At 38.4% G+C, this 26271-nt stretch overlaps 2 protein-coding genes across 3 annotated transcripts; both read left to right on the forward strand.

The window, feature by feature from the left end:
* Positions 1 to 5438: 5438 nt before the first annotated feature.
* Positions 5439 to 9623, forward strand: clp1 (cleavage factor polyribonucleotide kinase subunit 1). Of its 2 annotated transcripts, none has more exons than XM_079838663.1 (6): positions 5439 to 5856; positions 5945 to 6222; positions 6309 to 6416; positions 7078 to 7197; positions 7300 to 7437; positions 8768 to 9623. In XM_079838663.1, exons 2-6 carry the CDS (start codon positions 5947 to 5949, stop codon positions 9461 to 9463), a joined length of 1338 nt encoding a protein of 445 aa, XP_079694789.1. In that variant the 5' UTR covers positions 5439 to 5856; positions 5945 to 5946; the 3' UTR covers positions 9464 to 9623. The 2 variants fall into 2 exon arrangements, with proteins under 2 accessions (XP_079694789.1, XP_079694790.1); XM_079838664.1 differs by having other exon boundaries at positions 5550 to 5856; positions 5928 to 6222; positions 8768 to 9591.
* A 277-nt stretch (positions 9624 to 9900) lies between these two features.
* zdhhc5b (zDHHC palmitoyltransferase 5b) lies at positions 9901 to 26271 on the forward strand. Its single transcript, XM_079839486.1, has 12 exons — positions 9901 to 10070; positions 11443 to 12711; positions 12794 to 12915; positions 15009 to 15166; positions 15288 to 15460; positions 15557 to 15659; positions 15782 to 15873; positions 15970 to 16084; positions 18591 to 18699; positions 18795 to 18901; positions 23095 to 23843; positions 25478 to 26271. The coding sequence occupies exons 2-12, from the start codon at positions 12575 to 12577 to the stop codon at positions 25587 to 25589; spliced, it is 1977 nt and encodes a 658-aa protein (XP_079695612.1). The 5' UTR covers positions 9901 to 10070; positions 11443 to 12574; the 3' UTR covers positions 25590 to 26271.

Below are 26271 nucleotides of genomic sequence, written 5' to 3' on the forward strand. Positions count from 1 at the left end.
ATTTGCAAAACACAGTATATTTGTTACACCTTTGCATTTTTGCTAAAACTGACCGTGGCGAATTATGGCACAGAATTCACTCCATACATGAACGGCTCTCAAGTCAAAATTTGAATGTAATGAGCTCGTATCATGACTTCAGAAGTGGGAAGTGGGAAATGGGAGAGGGAGTTTGGAGGTTTTTTGCGTTGAACACTTTCGGACGGAAGCGAAGGCAGATTGCAACCGAACTGTATTGTGAGTGTAATGATGGGAGATAGTTCAGATGGTAGCGATAACTATGGGAGTGTTTCAGATATGGAGACTAGTCAAACAAAAAAGGCAAGGAAAAAATCTTGGTCTGAAGCGAGTAGTGGAGGAGAGAGTATTCTAAGACAAGCTAACAAAAAGATTAAAGCTAAACCTAAAGGGAACAGTAGACCTAACGTAGATGATAAGCAGGAAGAGTGGAAAGTTATTATTACGCTCAGTAATGATAAAGGTCACTTTCACCCAGTTCAAGTGACCAAAGCAATTGAGAAGGATATGGGGAAAATTAAATACGCTAAACTACTGAATAATAGAAGAATTCTAATTTCAGCAGTAAATAAGAAGCAGCAGGAAATGATTTTGAAAATGAGTAATCTTGGTGGTGGAAAGATTAAAGTGCATGTACCAGGAATGGCAGCAAAACTTAGAGGAGTGATTTCAAATGTTCCTCTGGAAATGTCTATGGACGAGGTAAAGAGTGAGATCAAAGGTGGGAAAGTATTAGAGGTGAAAAGGCTCCAAAGCAATAAAAGTGGCGTTAAATCAGACAGTCTATCTGTACTGCTTGTTTTTGAAAAATCCTTACCATATGAAATTCAAATAGGATGGATCAATTACAAAGTTAGGGAGTATATTCCCCAACCGTTGAGATGCTTTAAGTGCCAGAGAATGGGACACACAGTACAACAATGTAAATGGAGACAAAGATGTGCGAAATGTGGAGGAGACCATGAATATGGTAAATGTAACAAGGATACCAAGCTAAAATGCTGCAACTGCGGAGGTGAGCATAGTGCTGCATATGCTGGATGTGTGGTTCAGAAACAAGCAAAAGAAGTACAAAGGTACAAAGTTGTGAATAAGATGTCATATGCAGAGGCTATAAAAAGCATAGGCAAATATGAAACAAAGGAAAATAGTCAAATAGAGAGTCATGACAACCTGAATGAAAGTGCAATACATGGAGTAGGCCTACCCCAGAGGTTAAACATAAAGAGATTTCAATCAGGAAAAGTAGACACAATACCCGTAACCATACAGCAACCATGCAAACATAAGTGTATAGTGGAGGAGAACACCTTGATGGTAGAAAAAAAGAGCTTTGTAGCTTTTATATGTAAAGTTGTGAACGTTGCCACACGACAAGAAAGAAAAAGTGACAGGATCAAGACGGTGGTAGAAGCTGCAGAGGAATTCTTAGGTATCAAAGATCTAAAAGCAGAAGATATACATGGCATGCTAAGCAATAATAATGATGGAGGGTCTCAGGGTATTATTTAATATTATGATGGTATTCCATATTTTACAATGGAATGCTAGGAGTCTGACTGCAAATGGACAAGAATTTAAGAAGTTTATAGTAGAGTCTGAAGTCAAACCTGATACTATTTGCATTCAAGAGACCTGGCTACGGCCCCACCTTGATTTTATTATACCTGGGTATGAGTCTGTTAGGTTTGATAGAGGTGAGAATCAGGGTGGAGGATGTGCAACATTTGTACGGAATGGGATACCATTTAGAAGAATAGAAAGTAAAACAGAAATAGAATGTGTAATTATTGAAATTTATAAATCAGATGGGCACTTAGTAGTAATCAATTTATATAACCCTTGTAAATCATTAAACCTAGAAACCTTAGAGGGAATAATAAGTAGACAAGGAAACCGGAAAGAAATATGGTGTGGAGACTTCAATGCACATAATAGTCTTTGGGGAAGTAAGAATACAGATAGCAATGGAGAAGCAGTGGAAGAACTGATGGATGTTAGGCAATTAGTTTGTTTAAATAATGGGAATGGTACAAGAATTGATATACGTTCTAATACATTTTCTTGTATTGATCTCACTCTGGTTTCTAATAATATGGCACACTCTTGTGAATGGAAGGTTAAGGAAAGTACAAGTATTGGAAGTGATCATTTCCCAATAGTTTGCTCTATCAATATTGAAATTGATTTCCAAGAAAGGCTTATCATAAGAAGTGGGAGTTTGAAAAAGCTGATTGGAAAAAATTTAAAGAAATATGTTGTATTTTAGAAGAAAAAATTACAATGCAGGGTGATATTGAGGAATGTGCATCTGAGGTTACACATTTAATAATGAATGCAGCATTAAAAAGCATACCATTTAAGTCAGTGGGGGGGAAAAGGAAAATGGTCCCGTGGTGGAATGATACATGTACAAAAGCTATTAAAGAACGAAATAGGGCAATGAGAATGCTAAGAAGTAATTTGAATCAAGATAACTTAATTGATTATCAGAGGAAAAAGGCTAAAGCACGAAGAATAATTAAGAATAGTAAACAAAATGCATGGAAAAACTATTGTTCTACTATAGGGAGGGAAGTTAAAATAGGAGAGGTGTGGTCAATGCTGAAGAAAATGAGTGGGAAAAAAGTGTATACTAAAATACCCGTATTAGAGGATGATGGAATACTGGCAATAACAGATAAAGAAAAGGCAAATGTATTGGGAAAGAAGTTTGCCAGTGTTCATAGTGGTGACCATTTAGATGATATGCATAAATTAAATAAAGAGAAGGTTCTTAAAGAAAATAGAGATGTGTTTATTAAAAAAGATAGCGAGGAATGTACTATGGATGCAGAAATAAACTTGAATGAACTAGTGATAGTATTAAATGATATTAAGAATACTGCTACAGGAGAAGATCAATTGAGTTACGTCATGTTCCAGAAATTACCTGAAAAAGTATTGCAGAGAATATTACATTTATTTAATAAGATATGGGAAGAAGGTAAAATGCCAAAAAGCTGGAAGAGTGCGTTAATATTGCCATTTAATAAACCTGGGAAAGATCCTAATAATGCTGGTAATTATAGACCTATTGCCCTAACGTCACATCTCTGCAAGTGGATGGAGAAAATACTAGTCAGAAGACTTAATTACACCCTTGAACATAGAGGATTATTTGCATCATATCAAAGTGGGTTCAGGAAAGGGCGTTCCACAATGGATGCTGTTGTGAAAGTAAGCAATGAGATGGAGAAAACTCTTAAAATGAAAGAAATAATGAGTATTGTGTTCTTTGATATTGAAAAAGCTTATAATTCCATGTGGAGGGAAGGGCTGTTAATTAAAATGAACAAAATGGGAATTAGAGGTAGGTTTTATAATTGGGTATTAGACTTTCTGTCAGAAAGAAGATTTAGAGTTAGAGTGGGATCAGACGTATCTGAGGAATTTGAAATTGCAAATGGGATTCCACAAGGTAGTGTTATTAGTCCAGTTTTATTTAATGTTATGATTAATGATATTTTTATGAATCTGGACAGAAGGATTGGATCAGCTCTGTATGCAGATGATGGGGCCATCTGGGTAAGAGGACGAGATCCCATAAGGGTAAGAAATAAAATCAAGGAAGCAATAGGAAAGGTAGAACAATGGTCGTATAGCTGGGGCTTTAAGCTTTCTCCAAGTAAGTCTTGTCATATGATATTTACAAGGAAGAAAGGGATAGAAAAACAGAACTTACAGTTATATGGACACAATATGGAAACCGTAGATCATTTTAAATATCTTGGTATGTGGTTAGACCAAAAGGGAACATGGAAAATACACATTGAAAAGGTGGAATCAAAATGCAAGAAAGTCATAAATTTAATGAGAGCAGTAGTGGGGAAAGACTGGGGAGCAAATAAACAATCACTAATGTATATTTACAGGGCATTAATGAGGTCAACAATAGATTATGGATGTTATGTATATGGAGCAGCAGCTAAAACACATTTATTGAAGCTGGATAGAGTTAGTAATAAAGCATTGAGAATATGTGCGGGTGTAATGAGATCAACACCAATTAAAGCAATACAGGTTGAGTTAGGAGAAGTGCCTTCAGATCTGAGAAGAGATAAGCTCATGCTTGCATATTGGAGTCGCTTAAGGGGATGTGGATATGAAAACCATGCAAAGAGTACTATTCAAGAATGTTGGGAGTATAGGTCTTTTAAAGGTAATGGTTTTGGCTGGGTAACAAGAACAAAATCAGAGGAATATAGAGTGAATAATATCTGGTTTAATACACCTACACCTATTAGTAATATCCCTATATGGTTATTTACTAAAATTGAGATAGACTTAAATATTTTGGAACTAAAAAATGAATGGGAAGAGAGTAGGAAAGGACACCTGGCAAGTCAATATATAAGGAACAAATACTATAGTTACTTAGAAATGTATACAGATGGATCTAAGGATGAGAAGGACAATGTAGGAATAGGAATATATATACCAGCATTGAACATAAGTATTGGGAAAAGATTACCTGATCAGGCTTCAGTGTATACGGCAGAGATGATGGCGATTATTGTAGGACTGCAGTGGGTTGAGGAAGTAAAACCAGACAGGGTGGTGTGTTGTGTTGATTCTGCAGCAGCTCTTTATAGTATTCAAAATATGAAATCACTTAGAGAAGATTTAATGTTAGAAATCCAACAAAGTTTATTTAGATTACAGACACTACAGATAGATGTGAGATTATGTTGGGTACCTGCTCATATAGGTATAAAAGGGAATGAGGGAGCAGATAAAATAGCAAAAAAATCAACCAGGACGAATGATATTATAAATATACCCCTTGGAAAAGGAGAGGCTAAGGCAATAATTAAAAAAGGAATTATGGGAAAATGGCAGGACAGGTGGGATGTGGATAAAAGTGGAAGGAAATATTATAGATTGCAAAAATCTATTAATGCACAGGGTGTGAATAGAAGTAACAGAAGAGAGGAGAGTGTGTTAACCAGGCTAAGGCTTGGTCACACAGGATTAAATAAAACATTGTTTTTAATGGGTAAAAGTCAATCAGATGAATGTATAGAATGCAGGTCCAAGGAAGATGTAGAACACGTATTATTGCATTGCAGGAAATATAGGGATGAGAGGATGAGACTAAATCAAAAGATAAATCAGGTAGGAAGAAAGTGGAATATTGAAGGTTTGTTAGGCACAACAGGAGACGGGGTAAAGGATGCACAGAAAGCAGTTGTACAATATTTGAAAAACATAGGAATATATAATAGGATATAGGTAGTATGTATGTGTAAGTGCATTTTTTTTTTTTTTTTTTTTTTTTTATGATGATGATATAGTCATAATGATATATTCTCATGTTACATACTCCTATACAGTAGGTGGCGGTATGCACCTTTAAAGTCATGGTTGCAATCTGCCATAAAGCGAAAAGAAGAAGAAGAAGAAGAAGAAGAAGTGGGAAATGTCCGATAGCACGTGAAGAAGGCAGCATAACTGCATGCTGAGAGGATCTTGTTGTTCATTGGTCAGCCATTGCATGACATCATCTACATGCGACACGGGATCATCACTGTGGTGTGTTGGTTTGACAACACTCCGGTCTGCTGTGCAAAAGAAGCGATTATTTGTAAATAACAAGGTGTAGTTTAAACAGTGGATGTTTGGAGGAGTCTAGAAACGTTACGATATATGTAAAAAATATATTATTTGCCAAAGCCCAACCTCGTCCATTTAATTATATTCAACGAGCTAATGGTAACAAGCTAATTCAGTGGGACATAATTCAAATAAAACACGGTATTTGCCAAGATATATCACAGAGGGGACGAATTCAAACAGGTATAGCACAATCCTTTGTTCTGTTCTCATGTTTAAGAATACAGGTAGCTTGCAAATTTTGAACGTCCTAGTTCTTTCTCTATCACAGCCATGACTGCAGAAGCCCCAGAAAAGTCAGCCGAGGAGGGCCTGAGCTCGTCGGGCAGTGCTGGGACTTCGGGCACGCGATTCGACCTGGAGAAAGAGACAGAACTGCGGTTTGAGGTCGAAGCAGGAGAACGAGTTCATCTCGAGCTGTTCTCCGGTATGGCAGAGGTGTTCGGATCCGAACTGAACCGAAATAAGAAGTACACTTTCGGGCCAGGCTCTAAGATTGCTGTGTTCACCTGGCATGGCTGCACTGTGTCACTTTCAGGCAAGACAGAGGTGAGAGAGGTTAAAAGGATATCAGAGGCTATGATGAAAAGGAACGATGAATCAATTCAAACATGTCTTTCTTACATAAATATTAGGTGGCTTATGTGTCCAAAGATACACCCATGATGCTGTATCTCAACACCCATGCAGCTCTAGAGCAGATGAGACGTCAAGCGGAGAAAGACAATGAGAGAGGTCCTCGGGTATGTTAACAGACATCCTAAGCAATTTGTTTCAAAGGTTTGGGGTCAGTGATATTTTATTTTAAATAAAGTAATACTTTTACTCAGCAAGGACGCATTAAATTGATCAAAAATGACAGTAAAGACATAATGTCACCAAAGGTTTCTATTTCAAATAATTGCTTTTCTTTTGAACGGTCTATACATCAAAGAATCCTTGGGAAAAAGTATCACAGTTTCCACAAAAAATAATACGCAGCACAGCTGTTTTCACAACATCATTGATAATAAGAAATGTTTGTGACATGTGACACTGAAAACTGGATTAATGATGCTGAAAATTCAGTTTTGCCACAACAGGAACAAATTACATTTTAAAATATATTAAAATAAAAAATTGTTCTTTAAAATTGTAATGATATTTCACAAAATAAAATATATTTTTTATTAAAATAATGCAAATTTGGTGAGCATAAGAGACTTTTTTTGTAAAAATATTTTTAAAAAATACCCACTTTTGAATAGTAGTTTATATATTTGGGGTGGGAATCTCTAGGCACCTCATAATTTGGTTGGATTACAATTACAATTCAGAGGGCTGTGATGTGATAAAACAATTTTATTTTCATGACAGGATTTCTTTTTATTGTGACTATATATGTGGTTAAACGGTTTGTTTTAGGTAATGGTAGTCGGACCAACTGATGTGGGAAAGACAACAGTATGTCGAGTGTTGTTGAACTATGCTGTGCGACTGGGACGAAGACCTACTCTGGTAGAACTGGATGTCGGCCAGAGCAGTGTGAGTAAAGGATGTCTGAACGATCAATGCAACATCTGCTAAACATTACAGAATGGTAAGAAATGAAGCGCTATATGCATTTTTAAATGTTTTTGTCTTTAGGTCTCTGTGCCTGGAACTATGTCAGCTCTGTGCATTGAGCGTCCTGCTGATGTAGAAGAGGGCTTCTCTGTGCAGGCTCCGCTTGTCTTTCACTTTGGCTCCACCACACCAGGAACAAACATCAAACTTTACAACAAGGTAATGACATCATATCCACTTATTTTATATTTTTATTTTTATATTTTTATTTTTATCTTATTTCCTATTTTTATCTTTTACTTGATTTATTTATAATTCTACTTATGTTAATACTTTTTATTCTAATTTTATTCTATTCTATTTTAATTTCCCCTTGTGTTTCTTGTAACTGTTATTTGCACTGTCCATGGAGCGGACCTGTTTACATTTCACTGCCAGTTGTATATTGTGTATATAACTGTGTATGTGAAAAATAAAACTCTTGAATCTTGAAACAAAGTTGCACTTGAGGGATTGTTGTCTTTATACTATAGTGATACACTGAGCTTTGGGCCATAAATTATTAGAGCATATTGAGCTTGGCCCCAAACTATCCTGCCGCTGTTTAATCAATAATAACGAGAAGAAGTGCATTAATCTTTCACTTAAATGCAGCTATAAAGTCTTGCTCTTCTTCTGTTATTGTCGATGCAATAACAGCAAAGACAATTTATATAGCAGTAACTGAGGGGAAAGTAGTACTTGCTGGTTGCATTGTGACATTGTGCTCGTTTTTTAAAATCATTTCACAACAACATTAGCAGCATAACCAGAGTTTAAGTGTTTATAACATAAATCTCAGCTTTGAGTAGTAGGACTGTTAAAGAAAACATTCAATCAAATTGTTAACCCATTTACTTGTATAATGTATGTTCTTGGTTTTATGGTGCCTGGTCAGTGCATGTTATTCTAAATGTAAAAGTCTTTACAAAAATATACTGTTTTATATAATATTAACTGTTTTAATATTACTTTTTCTTTTATTTTTTAAATATTTCAATTTTTTTGTTTAATATGTTTATTGTTAAATACTGTCAGATTGCAATACACTACTGCTCAAAAGTTTGGGCTCTGTCATTTTTTTTTAAAATAAACTCATATTTTTATTTAGCAAGGATGCATTAAATTGATTAAAATTGACACTAACGACTTTTACATGGTTAATATAATAAATGCTGTTCTTTTGAACTTTCTGTTCATCAAATAATCCAGAAAAAATGCCACAAAAATATTAAGCAGCACTAATGTTTTCTGAAGGATCATGTGACACTGAAGTCTGGAGTAATGATGCTGAACATTCAGCTATGCCATCACAGGAATAAATGTTATATTAATAGTAATGTTATAATATGCAGCCTGGGTGAGCATAAGAGACTTCTTTCAAAAACATTCAAAAATCTTACTGACCCCAAAATTAAAAATGTTTGTGGATGTCAGATTACAGAAGTAAGGGGTAGTTTAAAGAATCTGTTATAATGAATGTCTCTCTTTTTTCTCTTTGTGTGTGTAGCTGACTTCAAGCCTTGCAGAAGTGTTTTCCCAGCGCTGCGAAGTGAACCGCAAAGCTAGTGTGGGTGGCTGTATAATCAACACCTGTGGCTGGGTCAAAGGTTCAGGCTACCAGGCTCTGGTCCACTGTGCATCCGCCTTCCAGGTGGATGTTGTTCTAGTCCTGGACCAGGAGCGTCTCTACAATGAGCTCAAACGTGACTTGCCACACTTTGTACGTGTGGTCCTTCTGCCAAAATCCGGTGGCGTGGTGGAGCGCTCCAAGGACTGCCGCCGAGAGTCACGGGATGATAAGATCCGGGAATACTTCTATGGTTTCCGTGGAACGTCCTTTTACCCTCACGCCTTTGATGTGCGCTTTTCAGACGTGCGCATTTACAAGATCGGTGCACCCTCTATCCCAGACTCCTGTCTTCCCCTGGGTATGTCTCAGGACGACACCCAACTCAAACTCGTCCCAGTCAGCCCTGGCAGGGATTTGACTCACCACGTGCTGAGTGTGAGTTCAGTGGAGGATGAAGCAGAGGTGGGTGCGGGTCAGAGCAGAGGCATTCTAGAGAGTCCCGTGTGTGGCTTCATAGTAGTGACAGCAGTGGACACACAAGCTCAAGTGATGACGGTTCTCTCACCGGCGCCCAGACCGCTGCCACGACACACTCTGCTCATCATGGACATCCGCTTCATTGATCTTAAATAGAAGCATACAAATATTTTTGTAGCAATGTTTGGTTTTCAAAGGGCTAATTTTAATTATTTTGTACATTTGTAAAAGCTGCTGTTATTTTTTTAATAAGATTGCAATTTTATCTGTCCTTCTGAACATACAATAAAAACAAACCAAAACCAGTTTGACTGTTATTCTGTTATCCCTTCAGTGAAATTACATAATTAGAGCAAACTAATTGAGCAATTATTATTTTGACATGCTACATATTGTGGAATCTCTTCCGGATCTCCGACTGGATGCCCTATGCCGGTGTCCTTAAATGATGCTGGTGCCGAAGAAGATGATGATGCTGCCTTGTTAAGGATTTTATTTTTTGGTTTATCAGACTCCGCGTCGGATAAACGACTTGGGGAGTTTTCAGCCCCGGGCGTACACAGATCAAAAGCCGTTTCCCCAGCCGCAGAAATACACGGAGATTAAGGGAGAGAGAGGATAGAGAGAGCTGAAGCTCCTCTCCCATCAGATAATACGGCTGCCCGGGCCAGGATGCAGAAGAGAAACCGAGTCTCCAAATCACAGGATGTGTGAATAAACGCCAGCCATTTAAAGTACATAAAGTGGGGATTTACGACACAGAGTGAGTATATGTCAGTGTATGGCATTCATAACAGATGTGTTATTTAAAAGCGTTTAGGCTCAAGTTACTATTTGCTTTGCTCTGTTTCGACATCGGATCAATAACACTGCGTTTGAGTTTCCGTCAGTCGGAGCTGTAACTAATGGAGTCCGAGGCTTCACTTTGCGGCCTAGTTAAACAGAACGCTAAACACGATGTAAAAAGTTAAATGATCGTTGTTTGCTGTGGTTTATAAGTTATTTGTGCTACTATTTAATGAATATGCGTTATTATTGTTTTGAAGTCATGTTTTATTGTTTAAGGTAGTAATGTGGTGGACTATATTCTTAGCTGGGGTGGTTTACCGAAGACGGGACAAAACCGTAGGGTTTTTTACTCAGAATTTAACTTTCATGTCTTAAATTGTTTATGTTTTTGATGTTTAAGTAATATTGGGACTCAATTAACCAGTTTGGTTTGTTTTTTTTTGCTGTAGTGAATGACTGTGTCAGCTAATGAGTTGCCTACCTAGACAGCAATTTTGTGCATTGTAGTTCTACTCAAACGTGTGCAATGCACATATAATGCCAATAAATGTTAGATAGTTAGACAGCTCACAAGAATTTTAAATGTAGATTTTTTTTTGTTCTTACTCTAAGTGCACTGCGGCTATTTATATTAAAATCGGACATGTATTGTAAACATCACAGCTTGCCATCTTCGGTGAAAAACCATTGAAGTCACTTTTACAAAATTGACCATTGTGGGTCAGTGAAATCCCAGCATATTTTTTTCAGTTTATTATTGATCATGTGGTCTGGTCGGATATCCTCTGACATCCATCATCCAGTTAATTTATTGATTAAAAGTTGATGGTCAGACATGATCTAGCACGTTTAATTAATAATTCAAATCAAGATATAATTCCCATATGAAGTGAATCAGTTTTCAGGTGGTTCTGTGAATGAAGACAGCAGAAATAGCGGCAAGAAAAGAAGATTATGAGTGGTGTAATAAGGCTTGTGTATGCATGGCTCAAGGTCACTGCGTGGTCAGTGGGACAGCAAAGCCAAGGAGAAAAGGGGGATTGTAAAAGGGGGATGGGGGGGATTGTATACAAAAAACCTGGTGGAGAATACAGGAAAAAAAAGAGGCACACCCTTTCCTGGTGAGTCAGAAGTTGTGACACAGGGCAGCAAAAGCATGATCAGGTTTCAACACGATGTGTGTGTACACATGTAGGTTTCATAATTCGTTGCTTTATGTTTCGCTTTGTTCATGTGATCCTTCATATGATATGGGCTGCTTGTAACCGGTATGGAGACTGTCAAGAATCTGTAAGATCAGGTCATGAGTTCATATTTTATGTGTTTGATTATCTTCTGTTCTTTAGATACCGCTCTAGCCTGTTAAGGAATCAGGAAGGAGCAGGTGGCATTCTAGACTCCTCAGTCTCATCCATGTGAGGAAAGAAAGGCCTCATGGGACACTATGCAGGGGTAAAATGGTTTTGCACACTCATGTGTCACCACGACTTGGAGTTTTCAACCCTGGACATATACGGATTGTGTGCAATTGCTGTGATGGACATGCACCCAGCTGCGGGTGTTCCTTTTTTGCATATGGACCTCTGAAAAACAACTCTGCAACGTTATCATGTGGATATCTAAACTTGCAAGATTCATATGATCGCGACCTGGGAAACTGCGTTTTTCTGCTCACTTTTCAACCAGTTTGTCTCTTATCAAAGTGTGAGCATAGATCTGAATGAATGAGAATGAGCTCTCATTTAGGGCACAAGATATTCAAGAGCTCTGTTTTATATTTTGTTCTAGTAATTACGATCTTTTCTTAGACGGACTGTTCCAGGGGGAATCCAGACTCCCACTGAGATTGTAGAAAGAAATTCATCTTTTTTTTTGTCTTGGAGTTTATTCTTTCCTCATACTTTTTGTTTCACTGTATACATCCCACCAAAACGTTTTTCTCTCTGTAGTCTGACGTCATATTCGCATGCGCTCATCTGCTGTAATGCTTTGAGAGATAAGAGATTGGTCTGTATGAATCCTGTATGAATGCCTGAACTCAAATTGCTGCTTGCTTCCTTTGAGCTCTTTTTGGTGTAACATGGGGCTTACCAGAGATTTGCACTAAAAGAGCTTTGCTGTCACTTGATTTTCCTTTTATTGACCAAATCTTGTTACATTCAAGCCATACAAACTTATTTTTGATGAAACTAGAGCTATTTTTGTATTACAGTAAAGTCATAGTATCGCAAATTTCGTGTATATGAATTTAGTCTATTTTTTATGTATCTACACAGACGTATACAAAAAATCTGCACTATTTTACGTTATCATTTGATTAGGAAAGAAATTGATTTGTGAGAACACAATTCTGTTTATATAATTTTCACTAAACATATTATGGCCATGGCCACACACCATCCTCACTCAGGTGGGAGACAAGCTTCCTTCTCTCTCTGACGGCTTCCCCTGTTCCCCAGTTTTTTTTTACTCCTCCAAATGCCTGTGGGCCTCAGTGTGGGCGGGGCTCTCGGGGACCCCTCCCCATCCCGCCCATTCCGCCCCAGTCGTTATGTGCCTGTGTCCGCAGCAACCGCCTTCCTTGTGGGGGCCACAACGCTGTTTCTCTGTTTCACGTAAGTAGAACCTTAATACATTAATGCAGAAATTCAGTGTACCAGAATTACTGTAAGTGTAATGAGAGCCATCTCTGTGCAGGTGTCCGTGGCTGACAGAGCGGTTTTCCTCTTCCATTCCGCTCTATAATGCTGTGGTCTTTCTCTTCACACTGGCCAATTTCTGTATGGCCACATTCATGGACCCTGGCATCTTTCCTAGAGGTACGCACTTCATTTGTCATATGTCATTTGCGTTGAGAAAATGTGAGTAAATCCTGCTTAGTTGTGTGAAGGTGGGTGGAACTGAGACACAGTTTACTCCAGTCTTATTACAGGTAATTTTAGATGTTGAAATTATTTTCATGATAATAAAGTCGATCTTGGCATAATTTGAAGGGGGGAAAAAAAGAAAGAAACAAATGTATTCTTGGAACGCTATTCCTAATGTATTCTACAATTCAGAGAATTATCCTGTCTGAACATAATGTTCTTTTTACCTTACATAATTGTAATTCAGTAAAACAAATATGATATATAGTTACAAATGTAAAAAGTGTGAAAAGTTTAAGGTCAGTAAGATATATATATACACTCACCTAAAGGATTATTAGGAACACCTGTTCAATTTCTCATTAATGCAATTATCTAATCAACCAATCACATGGCATTTGCTTCAATGCATTTAGGCGTGTGGTCCTGGTCAAGACAATCTCCTGAACTCCAAACTGAATGTCAGAATGGAAAAGAAAGGTGATTTAAGCAATTTTGAGCGTGGCATGGTTGTTGGTGCCAGACGGGCCGGTCTGAGTATTTCACAATCTGTTCAGTTTCTGGGATTTTCACGCACAACCATTTCTAGGGTTTACAAAGAATGGTGTGAAAAGGGAAAAACATCCAGTATGCGGCAGTCCTGTGGGCGAAAATGCCTTGTTGATGCTAGAGGTCAGAGGAGAATGGGCCGACTGATTCAAGCTGATAAAAGAGCAACTTTGACTGAAATAACCACTCGTCACAACCGAGGTATGCAGCAAAGCATTTGTGAAGCCACAACACGCACAACCTTGAGGCGGATGGGCTACAACAGCAGAAGACCCCACCGGGTACCACTCATCTCCACTACAAATAGGAAAAGAGGCTACAATTTGCACGAGCTCACCAAAATTGGACAGTTGAAGACTGGAAAAATGTTGCCTGGTCTGATGAGTCTCGATTTCTGTTGAGACATTCAGATGGTAGTCAGAATTTGGCGTAAACAGAATGAGAACATGGATCCATCATGCCTTGTTACCACTGTGCAGGCTGGTGGTGGTGGTGTAATGGTGTGGGGGAGGTTTTCTTGGCACACTTTAGGCCCCTTAGTGCCAGTTGGGCATCGTTTAAATGCCACGGCCAACCTGAGCATTGTTTCTGACCATGGCCATCACTTTATGACCACCTTGTACCCATCCTCTGATGGCTACTTCCAGCAGGATAATGCACCATGTCACAAAGCTCGAATCATTTCAAATGGTTTCTTGAACATGACAATGAGTTCACTTGTACAAAAATGGCCCCCACAGTCACCAGATCTCAACCCAATACAGCATCTTTGGGATGTGGTGGAACGGGAGCTTCGTGCCCTGGATGTGCATCCCACAAATCTCCATCAACTGCAAGATGCGATCCTATCAATACGGGCCAACATTTCTAAAGAATGCTTTCAGCACCTTGTTGAATCAATGCCACGTAGAATTAAGGCAGTTCTGAAGGCGAAAGGGCAAACACAGTATTAGTATGGTGTTCCTAATAATCCTTTAGGTGAGTGTGTGTGTATATATATATATATATATATATATATAATATATGTTTTTTTTATTTTTATTAAATTGATCTTTTCTTCAGCAAGGTTGCATTAAATTGATCAAATGTAACAGAAAATACATTTATAATGTTACTAAAGATTTCTATTTGTAACGGATGCTGTTGCTCATCAAAGAATCCTGAAAATTTTTTTGTGGTTTATTACAGTTATTTTAAATTGTAATAATATTGTACAATATTACTGTTTTTACTGTATTTTTACAGTTTTTACAGCCTTGTTGAGTCTTCTTTTTTAAAAACATAAACAAATCATATGACCCCAAACATTTAACACTATTGTATTTTACGATGGATTTTTTTAATAATGTTTTTTTAACTATATATATATATATATAGTCTTAATTTTCCTTTCATTTTTATTTTGGTGGGAAAGTATGACCTGGCCAGTATTTTTGAATTACTATATAAATAACAATTTGTGTTTGAGCTGTGATGTGTGCACACATGTCTTACAGCTGAGGAAGATGAGGATAAAGAGGATGATTTCCGGGCTCCACTTTATAAGACGGTGGAGGTGAGGGGCATTCAGGTGCGGATGAAGTGGTGCTCCACGTGCCGCTTTTACAGACCACCACGCTGCTCACATTGCTCCGTGTGTGACAACTGTGTGGAGGTACACACATATTCATTGTAGTTTCACACTAAACAAAGTCTTCAGTGTTCCGGTTATAGTCTTGACTTTTTTTTGCTTTTTTATTGTCTAAATGTGTGTATGCATGTGTGTCTATGTTTAGGAGTTTGACCATCACTGCCCATGGGTGAACAACTGCATTGGGAGGCGGAACTATCGTTATTTTTTTCTGTTCCTGCTCTCGCTAACTATTCACATTATGAATGTTTTTGGCTTCAGTCTGCTATACATCCTCCATCACACAAAACAACTGGAACAGGTCCGCTCTGGAGTCACGTATCCTTTACACGTAATGCACTCACATATGCATGTGCACATAAATACACTGATGTACCTGTTCAGTACTAATGGTATCCTTAACACACTACTCAGTTTGGCAGTGATGTGTGTAGCTGGTCTGTTTTTTGTCCCGGTTGCGGGACTCACTGGGTTCCATGTTGTCCTTGTAGCCAGAGGGAGAACGACCAATGAACAGGTGTGTGTGTGTTTGGGCGTGTCTTTTGTCCACGTTGTATGTGTTTAGTTGAACAGAATGATGTTCTTTTTCTGCTTGATTTACAAAGGGTGTGTTCTCAATTTTCCTCTCTTCACCCTCAGGTGACCGGGAAGTTCAGAGGCGGCGTTAACCCCTTCACGCACGGATGTTTAAAAAACATTGCATATGTGCTCTGTAGTTCACAGGCTCCCAGGTTCAAAAGTCTTATTTCCTTACAAATGAAAATGTGTTTTGCAGATTTTGTTGGAATTGAAGTTCTAATTGTATGTAAATGTTTTTTTTTTGGCAGGTATCTTGATCGCTTACGAAAGCCTCATTCTGTTCAGGTCCAGCCACCATTTTTGCGGCCACCTCTATCTGAAGCCCAGCTAGCTGCTAAAGTCCTGGATAATGGCATCCAGCAGGTAAAGACACCTTATCATACCTTTTTTCATCATGTGGACATTGCAGCTGCAGTGCTTTCCAAATGGAGTAGGTCTGTATGGTAGTTGTTGTTGCACAGTGTAAATAAAGATAATGTAATACATTTAAAATATAATAGATAAACTCGATCTGTGCTGGTAACTGAAAGGTTGTAGGTTCAAAACATAAAGCGAAACAATTAGACATTGATAATAATTTGAGCAGTGTTGTTGAGCCATATTTGGACTTTTATATTAAATTATTTCACTTATTTTTATTGGACAGCCAATAAGTGGTCATTAAATTTTCTTATTTGATGCATTATAATAATTAAATTATTCAGAATGAATTTGATGTGTAACTGTTGTAGTCTAGTAATTATTTGGATACTGCTGGGCAAAAAAAAAAGTCATGAATAAAAACAATTAAATATTGGTTCTGATTTTCTAACATTTAAAAACAACAAAAATCAATATCAGTCACCCTTTTCCATTCTTACCTCCAAACTTTACACTATTTAATATTTGTCATGCTCTTGAGCAGTGTTGAGTAAGTTACTCTAGAAAAGTATTTAATTACGTATTACTAATTACTTTCTAAATCCCATATTAACCTCGACTAGTGATTCAAGGATAGACATTAATTCAAATAAATAATATGTGACCCTGGACCACAAAACCAGTCATAAGTCACATTGGTATATTCGTGGCAATAGCCAACAATACATTGTATGGGTCAAAATTATGCCAAAAATCATTAGGATATTAAGTAAAGATCATGTTCCATGAAGATATTTTTGTTTTTAATTTCCTAACATAAATATATCAAAACAATTATTATTAGTAGTAATATGCATTGCTAAGTAAGGACTTCATTTGGCCAACTTTAAAGGTGGTTTTCTCAATATTTTGATTTTTTTTGTACCCGCAGATTCCAGATTTTCAAATAGTTGTATCTCAGCCAAATATTGTCCTATCCTAACAAACCACACATCAATTATTCAGCTTTCAGATGATATATACAAAAAATGTACCCTTATGACAGGTTTTGTGGTCCAGGGTCACATATAAAACTACATAAATTATTCTTATTAACTGACCAAAGTATTGCACATGTGAGAAGGTCACATAAAAACACTTATGCATGCATTTTAAAGTTAGACTTTAAATGTTGATATTAATTCCACTATTGTATTATATATAATTGTTCTACAGTCTCTACAAAGTATTTAGTTAAATTGTATCAGAAGCAGTGTTGGGAGTAACGCGCTACAAAGTAGCTAAAAAAATTTTTAATCAAGTAACACAATTACAATTACTGAAATTAAAATGAGTTTGTTACTCTCTTTTGTGAAAAATGAACGCTTGCAGACAAGAGGCTCAGATCTAGTCCCTAGCCTGGCCCGTGCTTTTTTTATCCTTCCTATTACACATTGTTGCAGCCATTAAAATAGTTAATTTTAGTTTTTAATGTCAACGTAGTTATATTTCGTTTAGTTTCTTTATTAAGTTAATTTAGAAAAGTGTTTGGAGCATTTTTTTGTTTGTTAAATTAAAGTTTTAGTTTTTTTAAAGCGAGTTAACCCAACGCTTTAGCCTCTCAAATTAACACTTGACTTATCTTGCCTATAATAAAATCCATAGATATAAAACAGTTCAAGCATCACAATGTTAGTTTAAACTACTATCACCACCACCACCACCACAGTAAAAAGGCAGTTTTGTATAAGTTGAGGTTAGCCGAAGGAATGCTCGCTGCCGCTGGTGGACACTAAACACTGTACTACTGCTTGATTTGAAGTCCTTTTATAATAATAATAATTTAATAATAATTTGTTACATTTATATAGCGCTTTTCTAGGCACTCAAAGCGCTTTACATATAGAAGGGGGAATCTCCTCAACCACCACCAATGTGCAGCACCACCTGGATGATGCGACGGCAGCCATATTGCGCCAGAACGCCCACCACACACCAGCTGATTGGTGGAGAGGAGCTTTTGCCCTGTTGATTACAATAAATAGGTCTAAAAATTATGTTTATTGTGTTTGACTGGTCAGTAGCTATTGTTCATATTTACATTTAAAAAGCAGACATAAAAGTAACTTAAAAGTTACTTTCCTTAGTAACTAATTACTTTTGATATGCAGTAATTGGTAAAGTAATTAAATTACTTTTAAAAGAAGTAACTAGTAACTGTAACTAATTACTAATTTTCAGTAACTTGCCCAACACTGATCAGAAGTAACTGTAATTAAATTACAGAAAAAATAAGAGTAATCCCGTACTTTACTTTTTCCAAGGGGAAATTACAGTAACTAATTACTTAGTGACTAGTTACACCCAACACTGCTCTTGAGACATTTGTCTGTCTCAGCTGAAATTATCAACCTGCTTTTGAAAGTAATTGACATACAATGCTAAAGATCTCTGTTAGGGGTAGGTTCATAAAATCTCTTTACATGAACAAGCTATTTTTGCTGAGAGTTGCTCTGTGTGTGTACTTCAGTCTAAAAGTAGTCTGGAGATAATGGAGAGTCAGTCCACTGATGCTGATCCACCTCCACCACCCAAACCAGAGCACAGATACCCTGGGCTGCCTCACACGCAAAATGAAGGTTGGTGCACATGCAGATGTATCATAGATGTCAGGTCAAGTAAAGATAGAAAGAAAAAATAATAGATTTTCATAACAATATTTTTTTTCAATCAGAGTGCAGCTTGCTGACTGACGCTCCACCCACACCGTCATTGTATAAATATAGGCCAGCCTACAGCAGCCCAGGAAAAAACCACACGGCCTCAACACATTCCAGCAAGGTAAGTCTAAGTGCAGTGCACACAAGTTCAGGTACCGAAACTGTAAAATATATTTTTATGTTTGAGACAACCATGATGCGCTTGAGGTTTGCATTGCATTTTTTTCCCTTTTTTTTGTTGTTAATCCTTTCTTTTACTATTTTTCTTGATTATCTGAAATCACTGGCAGTCAGTGAGCGAGTAAGTTTAGATGTGAGTCGTCTGTTGTTATGGTGTGTTTTGCACCTTGCTCTCATGTTTTGTCCTTTTGACTCTGCAATTGTTGCGTTTTATTTAAGCTGGACTCTTTCCTGTTGCCATTTTCCTCTCATTCTGAAGCATAACTTGACTCCTTTCCTTTTCTTTATCCATTCTGTAAAAATGGCATGAATCTAGTGTCAACTCCTCAATGTTTTAAACATAATTATTGTGCCTCCGTACGTTCCTACAGAGCCCCCAAGGGGACATGATGGGAAAAAATATGAGATGGGGGGGAAAAGTTTCAGTACTTTTGCATTCCCTCACAAAAACCTTTGAATTTTGCTGAGACACTTTGTGGGGTTTTTTTGCTTGCAAAACGTTTGCTTTCTCTTATAATGTGCTATTTTTAGTGTTTTAGTGTTTAGACAGTTTTTTTTGTAGGGATGCACCGAAATATTGGCCGTTAAAAGAAATTTTTGGCCAAAAATTGCATTTTCGGATTTTGTCCGAAATAGAAAAACGGCTGAAAATATGAGCCGGAAATATATGCTGCCCTACCCATCAGTGTTCAACACTCAGGTTTCACTCTCGCTTAAGCAGTTATCACTGCTTGGTGTGACGCTCCGCTCAATATTCCGCTCTATGCTAGGGGTTAAATGGACCGCAGTTGATCCGTGATCCGTACGAACCAGGCCCCACGGTTCAGCATGCATGTGTTTTACCAAGTTTTTCCATCAATTTGGTACATCAAAGTTGACTACTCTCACGTTGTTATCTGTGTGCAATTTTGGCCTAGTCTGTTTAATTGTAACTGAGAATTTTTTTTTCTCAGATACTTGATTTATTTTGAGATTAAAGGGTTAGTTCACCCAAAAATGAAAATAATGTCATTAATTACTTACCCTCATGTCGTTCGACATCCGTAAGACCTTTGTTCATCTTCGGAACACAAATTAAGATATTTTTGTTGAAATCCGATGGTTCAGAAAGGCCTCCATTGGCAGCAATGTATTTTGCACTCACAAGACCCATAAAAGGTACTAAAAACGTTGTTCCAAAGTCCATCTCACTACAGTGGTTCTACAATAATTTTATGAAGCGACGAGAATAGTTTTTGTGCACAACCCCCCCCCCCCCCCTCCCAAAATAACAACTTTATTCAACAAGTGATTGTCTTTGGTCTAGGCCTTTGACGTGAACTCACGAAGCACCACGAAGCATGCGCGAGAATATCACGTAGCGCAAGCGTTCGGGCATCCAGGAAATACACACTTTAGCACAATTTTGACCACTACGCCAAGACCTAAAGCACGATTAATGTAGAATTCAACAGCTTAGATACGGCGCGTCTTCCTCTGCTTGTAAACAAAGCTCCTCGCTTCCAGGTCATGTGTCAGAACGCCGTCGCGGTGCTTTGTGAGTTCACATCTGAGGCCTAGACGGAAGAAAAGCACTTGTTGAATAAAGTCGTTATTTGGGGGGGGGGGCACAAAAACTATTCTCTTCGCTTCATCAAATTACTGTAGAACCACTGTAGTGAGATGGACTTTGTAACGACGTCTTTAGTACCTTTTATGGGTCTTGTGAGAGTAAATTTCGTTGCTGCCAATGGAGGCCTTTCTGAGCCATTGGATTTCAACAAAAATATTAGGGGTGTTCCGATTGATCGGCATCCGATCTCGATCGGTCGATAATCGCTTTGGGATGATTGATCGGCGGTCTCTAAAAAGGCCGATCGCATGAACCAATCGCATGCTGACGACACATAAAACCCGCACCTGCCATGAGAGCGAGGGCATGATATGCAGCGACACCGTCTCATTCTCTTTCCAGCGCGGGTAAAATAATTATAATGCTGAAGGTGAGGTACAATTCATATTTCAATCAAATAACTTGCGTCTCACAGAAAGTTTTCAAATGACTGCGTAAGTTCACAAACAGACACACTCTGGCGAGTGAATCACCGCGTGCGCGTGCTCTCTCTCCCTTTCAAAATGCTCAAATGGCTTCATATCATCGCATCTGCACTAAAATCAAGCTGCACAGTTGACAGGATTTGCCACTGTTGACAGGATTTGTCACTTGCACAATCGAGGCAGTGTCGCATCGTCACTAAAGTTTATCATTTGCATTTATTTTTAAGTCTTGCCAGTGTTCAAACCGCTCAGCACTCGCGCGCTCTCCAGACCGTGAGCGTGCGCCCACACACACACACACACACACACACACACACACAGAAACCATCTCACAAAAAGCTTGCGAGAACAAATTGCGCTGAAATGGTCAGATACAAACAAATGTATACTAAATTACCGTCTTGACGAGTATGCACGTAAACCCCGTCGTGACTCGCGAGTGAACGTTTGTGCAACTGCATGCAACTGTAACCGTGTTCACTCTTAAAGTGACAGCAGTCGAATAAACTGCTGCTGTCTCTGAGTTTCTCTGTCTTGTGTTGTTTGATGAACCTTTATGACACTCACTGCTCTTGAATGACTAACTTTTGCAACCTTAAGTGTAAGGATTAATTTAATTTATTCAGGGAAGACCAATAGAAATTTACATTTGATTTCTTATTAAATGTCTTTAGTATTTCTTATCTCAATACTAATGTTAGACCTACCTGAAAAGTTGTCTTTAAAAACAAAAATGCACTGCATGATCAAATATTTAGGTGAGATAATTATATACATTTATATACATTTATTTGGGAAAGATGGCCTACAGTAGCCTTAAGTTATCTCATTTTCTAAAATAAACACTTGGTGGTTCTTCAAGATCTTGACTCTAGCCTATTTCTACAGTTTTTTTTCTCAATAAAGTTAATTTAGAGTTAGTTTCATTTCTACAAATGGTGCAAACTCTGCAAGATTATAGATAAAAGATTCCCATTCCCCTGCCATTCTGTGATCGGCAGTGATCGGCAATCGGCAGATCATGATCTTGGTGATCGGTAATCGGTGATCGGCCCCAAAAATGCTGATCGGAGCATCTCTAAAAAATATCTTCATTTGTGTTCCGAAGATGAACAAAGGTCTTATGGGTGTGGAACGACATGAGGGTAAAGTAATTAATGACAGAATTTAAAATTTTTGGGTGAACTAACCCTTTAAAGGTCTGTTTGCAAAAGCGCTGAAATATAGTTTTCTATGATTTTCAAAATTTTGGAACGCAAAACTTTGTGCAAGCATGCAAACGTTTTTCAAGCAAATACAAAGTTAATCTAAATAGAATTTTTCCTACAGTCTCATTTTTTTCCCACCACTATGTCCCTTTAGGGGCTCCGTATATCCCTTTTATACAGTGTGTAGGCCTGTCGCAATAACCAATAAATCGCACAATATATGCACATGACCTCAATATTTTTTTGTGATGCAATATATCACCAACATTTTACTCGATTGTGCTGTCATCTTGTATATTTTCTGTAACGGAAGCGAAAGTGGTTCACGGGGAGTTCTTCATACACAGAGTGGTTATCGACAGGTGAAAAACAGGCGCCATTTGAGGCGTTATAGTGTTTTCCTGACCACTACTGACAGTTTGGATGAATAAGCCCAAATTGACTCAATTTCAAAGCCGCAATCCCTTGTTCCGGCGCACATATAAATGTCAACGCAGAATGACGAAAATGACAGAAAGAGAAAGTGTTTATTTACTATTTATTCCATTTTTAAAATTTTATTTAGGATAATATATTTTTTACCCTTAATTTCCATGATCTAAAGAATGAAAAGGTAGTCACTTGAAAGTGTGTAGGTCTACTTGCATTATTATGCTGTTATATTAGGATTATATATTCAGTGGCATAAAATGGTCTTAAAATGACAATAATATCGTTTATCGCAATTATTTCTGGGACGATATATTGCGAAACAAAAAGTAGTTATCGTGACAGGCCTAACAGTGTGGTTTGCTCAAACTTTCAGTTGTGTGCCATCCTTCATCTCTTTGGTGATGCTTCAGCTGTCAGGAACGTTTGGTGTACACTTTGTCTTTCTTTTTCCTCTCAGATGAGTCGAGGGAACAGTATGACAGAGTCTCCCTCTGTCCCGGTCACTACTGGGCAGCCCAGCTACCGCTCAGACCCCAGTTTGTCAAGCCGAGGGGGTGCAGGGTGCCGTGGGGGAGGGGAGGGGGGTAGAGCAGGCTCGGGGGGGCTGGGTGGGGCCTCTGCGTTTGGTGGGCGATCTTACCCATCTTTTACTGACACCCTCCTCCAATCAGCAGCAGCCTCTTGCTCCTCAAGCCTTCGCTCTGCCCAAACGGCCCACAATGCCCTTGGGCCCCTCATCTCCGAGGGTACGACCTCCACTAGCTACAAGAGTTTAGCCAATCAGACGCGCAACGGCAGCTTGTCATACGAAAGCCTGCTGACGCCCTCCGAAAGTCCAGAGTTTGAGTCTGCTGCTCATGAGCTGTCCCCACCCAGACCACACCCTCCGCACTCTCTTAGCACAGTACCGGGGTCCCCTCCTATTTTGGGGTACACGTCCCCTTTCCTGTCAGCTCAGCAGAGGGAGGGCTCTCTCCAGGCCTGCCCTGCCCCCCTAAGACCCTCCCCTAACAGAGCTTTCCTGCGGCCAACAAGCTCACCCCCTTCTCGAGCTCCACCCCTTTCTCCTCGCGCTCGCTCATTGGGCTCCCCTCCTCCTGGCCCTGCCCCTGGCCATACACCTCTGGGCAAATCACTGTCCTATGCAGGTGGCGCCGAATTACAGCACCGCCCCTCTACCTCAGGGGGCGGGACTCCGATGCAGAAGTGAGTAATGCCTGCAGATTTTAGCCGTCTCTCTCTTTCCCCGCCCCCCAAAAAACCTGCACGCCTGTGTGTGTGATGGTCAAGTAGGACATCGAGGTCCAGTGTTCGTGATTGTATTCATTTGGTTTGGTCTCTCTTCTTCTCTTTGTTCAGTAACACTGTCTTTTTCTTCCTGCAACCCATGGCCACCCTACTGTCCCTCGAATTTCTGTACGCACCCTCCATCTTTCTCTGTCCTTTTTCCTTCTCTTTTCTCTTTCTTTACGTTCGTCTGCTCTCTTCTTCCCTCCCTCCTCCTGCCTTGTGGCCATAAGGATGACTCTGTCTCTGTGCTAAGGTTCGTCTTATTTTGCTGTTTTATTTTGTCTTAAAAGTCAACATATTTGAAATGTACATTATTTACATTTTAATTGTTACCAGTCTTATATTAGTGCACATGAAAAACATTTCCTCCTCTGAAACAACTTCCTTTTTTTATGACATTACCAAGGCATATTAGGCTACTGTTGTAGGTCAAATAGCTTTTCTAAAATCTTAATGCAGTAATTTCAGAATATTATAATCTAGAGAGCTGCAGGAATTACATATTTTTTTAGGCCAGTTCTGAAGTAAGCGTCACCCTGGTTCCTTTGACAAGAACACAATAGGATTTTTCCATTGGCTCTTGGATTATTGCAGAAAATAAGCTGTGTACAACTACAATTTCTGATTCATACACATTTTGTTCATCATGGTACTCTTCACAAATGCACACAGTTTTTATGAATTGTTAAGCCTAAATACAATCACCAGAAGTAAAAAGCTAAATGTTGACTGTAAATTAACTACACCATGGTCACATGACTTCAACGTCACCATTAAGCTTTTGAGAACTCTTTCAGTCTGTATTCATAAAGCATTTTCCCTGTAAGTTTGAGTTAAAATGGATTGCAAGAGTGCGATTTAAGAACACAGTGAGGCTGTAAAAGCGGACTTGTGAGTTTACCTGTCCCATTTAGCCACTTTTCAAGACAAGTAAACTGTACTGATGTATTTTATGTTGTAGAATAAAATGTGAAAATATCTTGAGCTTGTGTTCACCACAGAACTTATTTCAGCCATTTAACCAAAAATCCATTAAAAAAACACATTGATTTCATGACATTGGAACCAAAAGTGCTAAAATGCTAACTTGTTTCCTGGCTTACAAAAATACATAATCCCTGCACCACTCTTTTCATATTAAAATATAATAAATATTGATTTTTAAAAATGAAACATTATTTTGGGCCAGCAAAAATGTTGTCAGGGCATTAAAGGCAAGTGAAAATCAGAACTGGTCAGGAGAAAAATCCTGAGCCTTTGAGCCCTGACTATTGTAAGAAAGCTTACAACAATAATAGCAAAAAAATCCACTCATTTGACAATAAACTCCTTGCATAATATTATGGTAATAAATTGGCTTGTCATTTCATGTTGACTTGAAACCTTGTTTGTGAATGTGCCTTGCTTGCTTTGTTTCTTTTACATTTAATACATATATTCCTACAACACTTTCAGTGCATCCAAGCTGTTTTTGGCTGTATTACCTTTTCCACATTCATCATATCTAATGTTTCTTACATTTTTGTTTTTTTCCCCAACAAACCATTCAGCTCGACTTATAAACAAAACGTGGCCAATCATAACACCCACTTACACAAACCTGCAGGAGGGGTGAAGAAAGTGACTGGTGTTGGAGGAACAACCTATGAGATTTCAGTATGAACGACTGACGAGAAAGAATCAGGATTCGCCCGGCAGAAATTGCCCTCATCGCCTTGATCGGATGGATGTAAAGCTGCTCAACCACACATGCAAAAAAGCATACAAAAGACTATAAACACAAATCGTAAGTGTTTCCCTGTCAAACTTCATCAGTCACTGTGGAGGACAATAGACTGAGAACGTGGACCAGTGAAGACAAGTCTTACAGCATTTGGTATTCTGAATATCAATATGGTACACAAATAACACAGACTTTTTATAGTTATTTAAAGAATCATTTGGTACTTCGATGTATCACCTACCGATTTGTAAGCAAGACTGTCCGATGATCAATGAACATTCAGCCTTAGTAGGCGGGACCATGTGAGACACACTGCTGTCTCATCCAGAATGACGTCAACAGAAACCACAAACCTCTCAGCAGTCAGCCAATAAGCATTTGAAACATTGACAACATGAATTACTGTTTAATTTTGCATATTCCACAGTGCGTTTCAAACCCTTAAAGGAATAGTTCACCCTAAAATGAAAATTCTGTCATTTACTCTCCCTTAAAGGAACACGCCAACTTTTTGGGACTTTAGCTTATTCACCGTATCCCCCAGAGTTAGATAAGTCCATACATACCATTCTCATCTCCGTGCGTGCCAGAACTCTGTCTGATGCACACATGGCTAGCCTA

This window comes from Gobio gobio (genome assembly GCF_949357685.1).
Source record: "Gobio gobio genome assembly, chromosome: 16".
In the NCBI taxonomy this organism is placed as follows: domain Eukaryota; kingdom Metazoa; phylum Chordata; class Actinopteri; order Cypriniformes; family Gobionidae; genus Gobio; species Gobio gobio.

Bases quoted from the DNA above. Each gene is read 5' to 3' on its own strand.
- zdhhc5b (XM_079839486.1), top strand. From the start codon at position 12,575: ATGCCTGTGGGCCTCAGTGTGGGCGGGGCTCTCGGGGACCCCTCCCCA. The intron at 15,461-15,556 runs GTATCCTTTACA...CACACTACTCAG, and splicing joins CAGGTCCGCTCTGGAGTCAC to TTTGGCAGTGATGTGTGTAG. The intron at 16,085-18,590 runs GTAAAGACACCT...TGTGTACTTCAG, and splicing joins TGGATAATGGCATCCAGCAG to TCTAAAAGTAGTCTGGAGAT.
- clp1 (XM_079838663.1), top strand. From the start codon at position 5,947: ATGACTGCAGAAGCCCCAGAAAAGTCAGCCGAGGAGGGCCTGAGCTCG. The intron at 6,223-6,308 runs GTGAGAGAGGTT...CATAAATATTAG, and splicing joins CACTTTCAGGCAAGACAGAG to GTGGCTTATGTGTCCAAAGA. The intron at 7,438-8,767 runs GTAATGACATCA...TTGTGTGTGTAG, and splicing joins ACATCAAACTTTACAACAAG to CTGACTTCAAGCCTTGCAGA.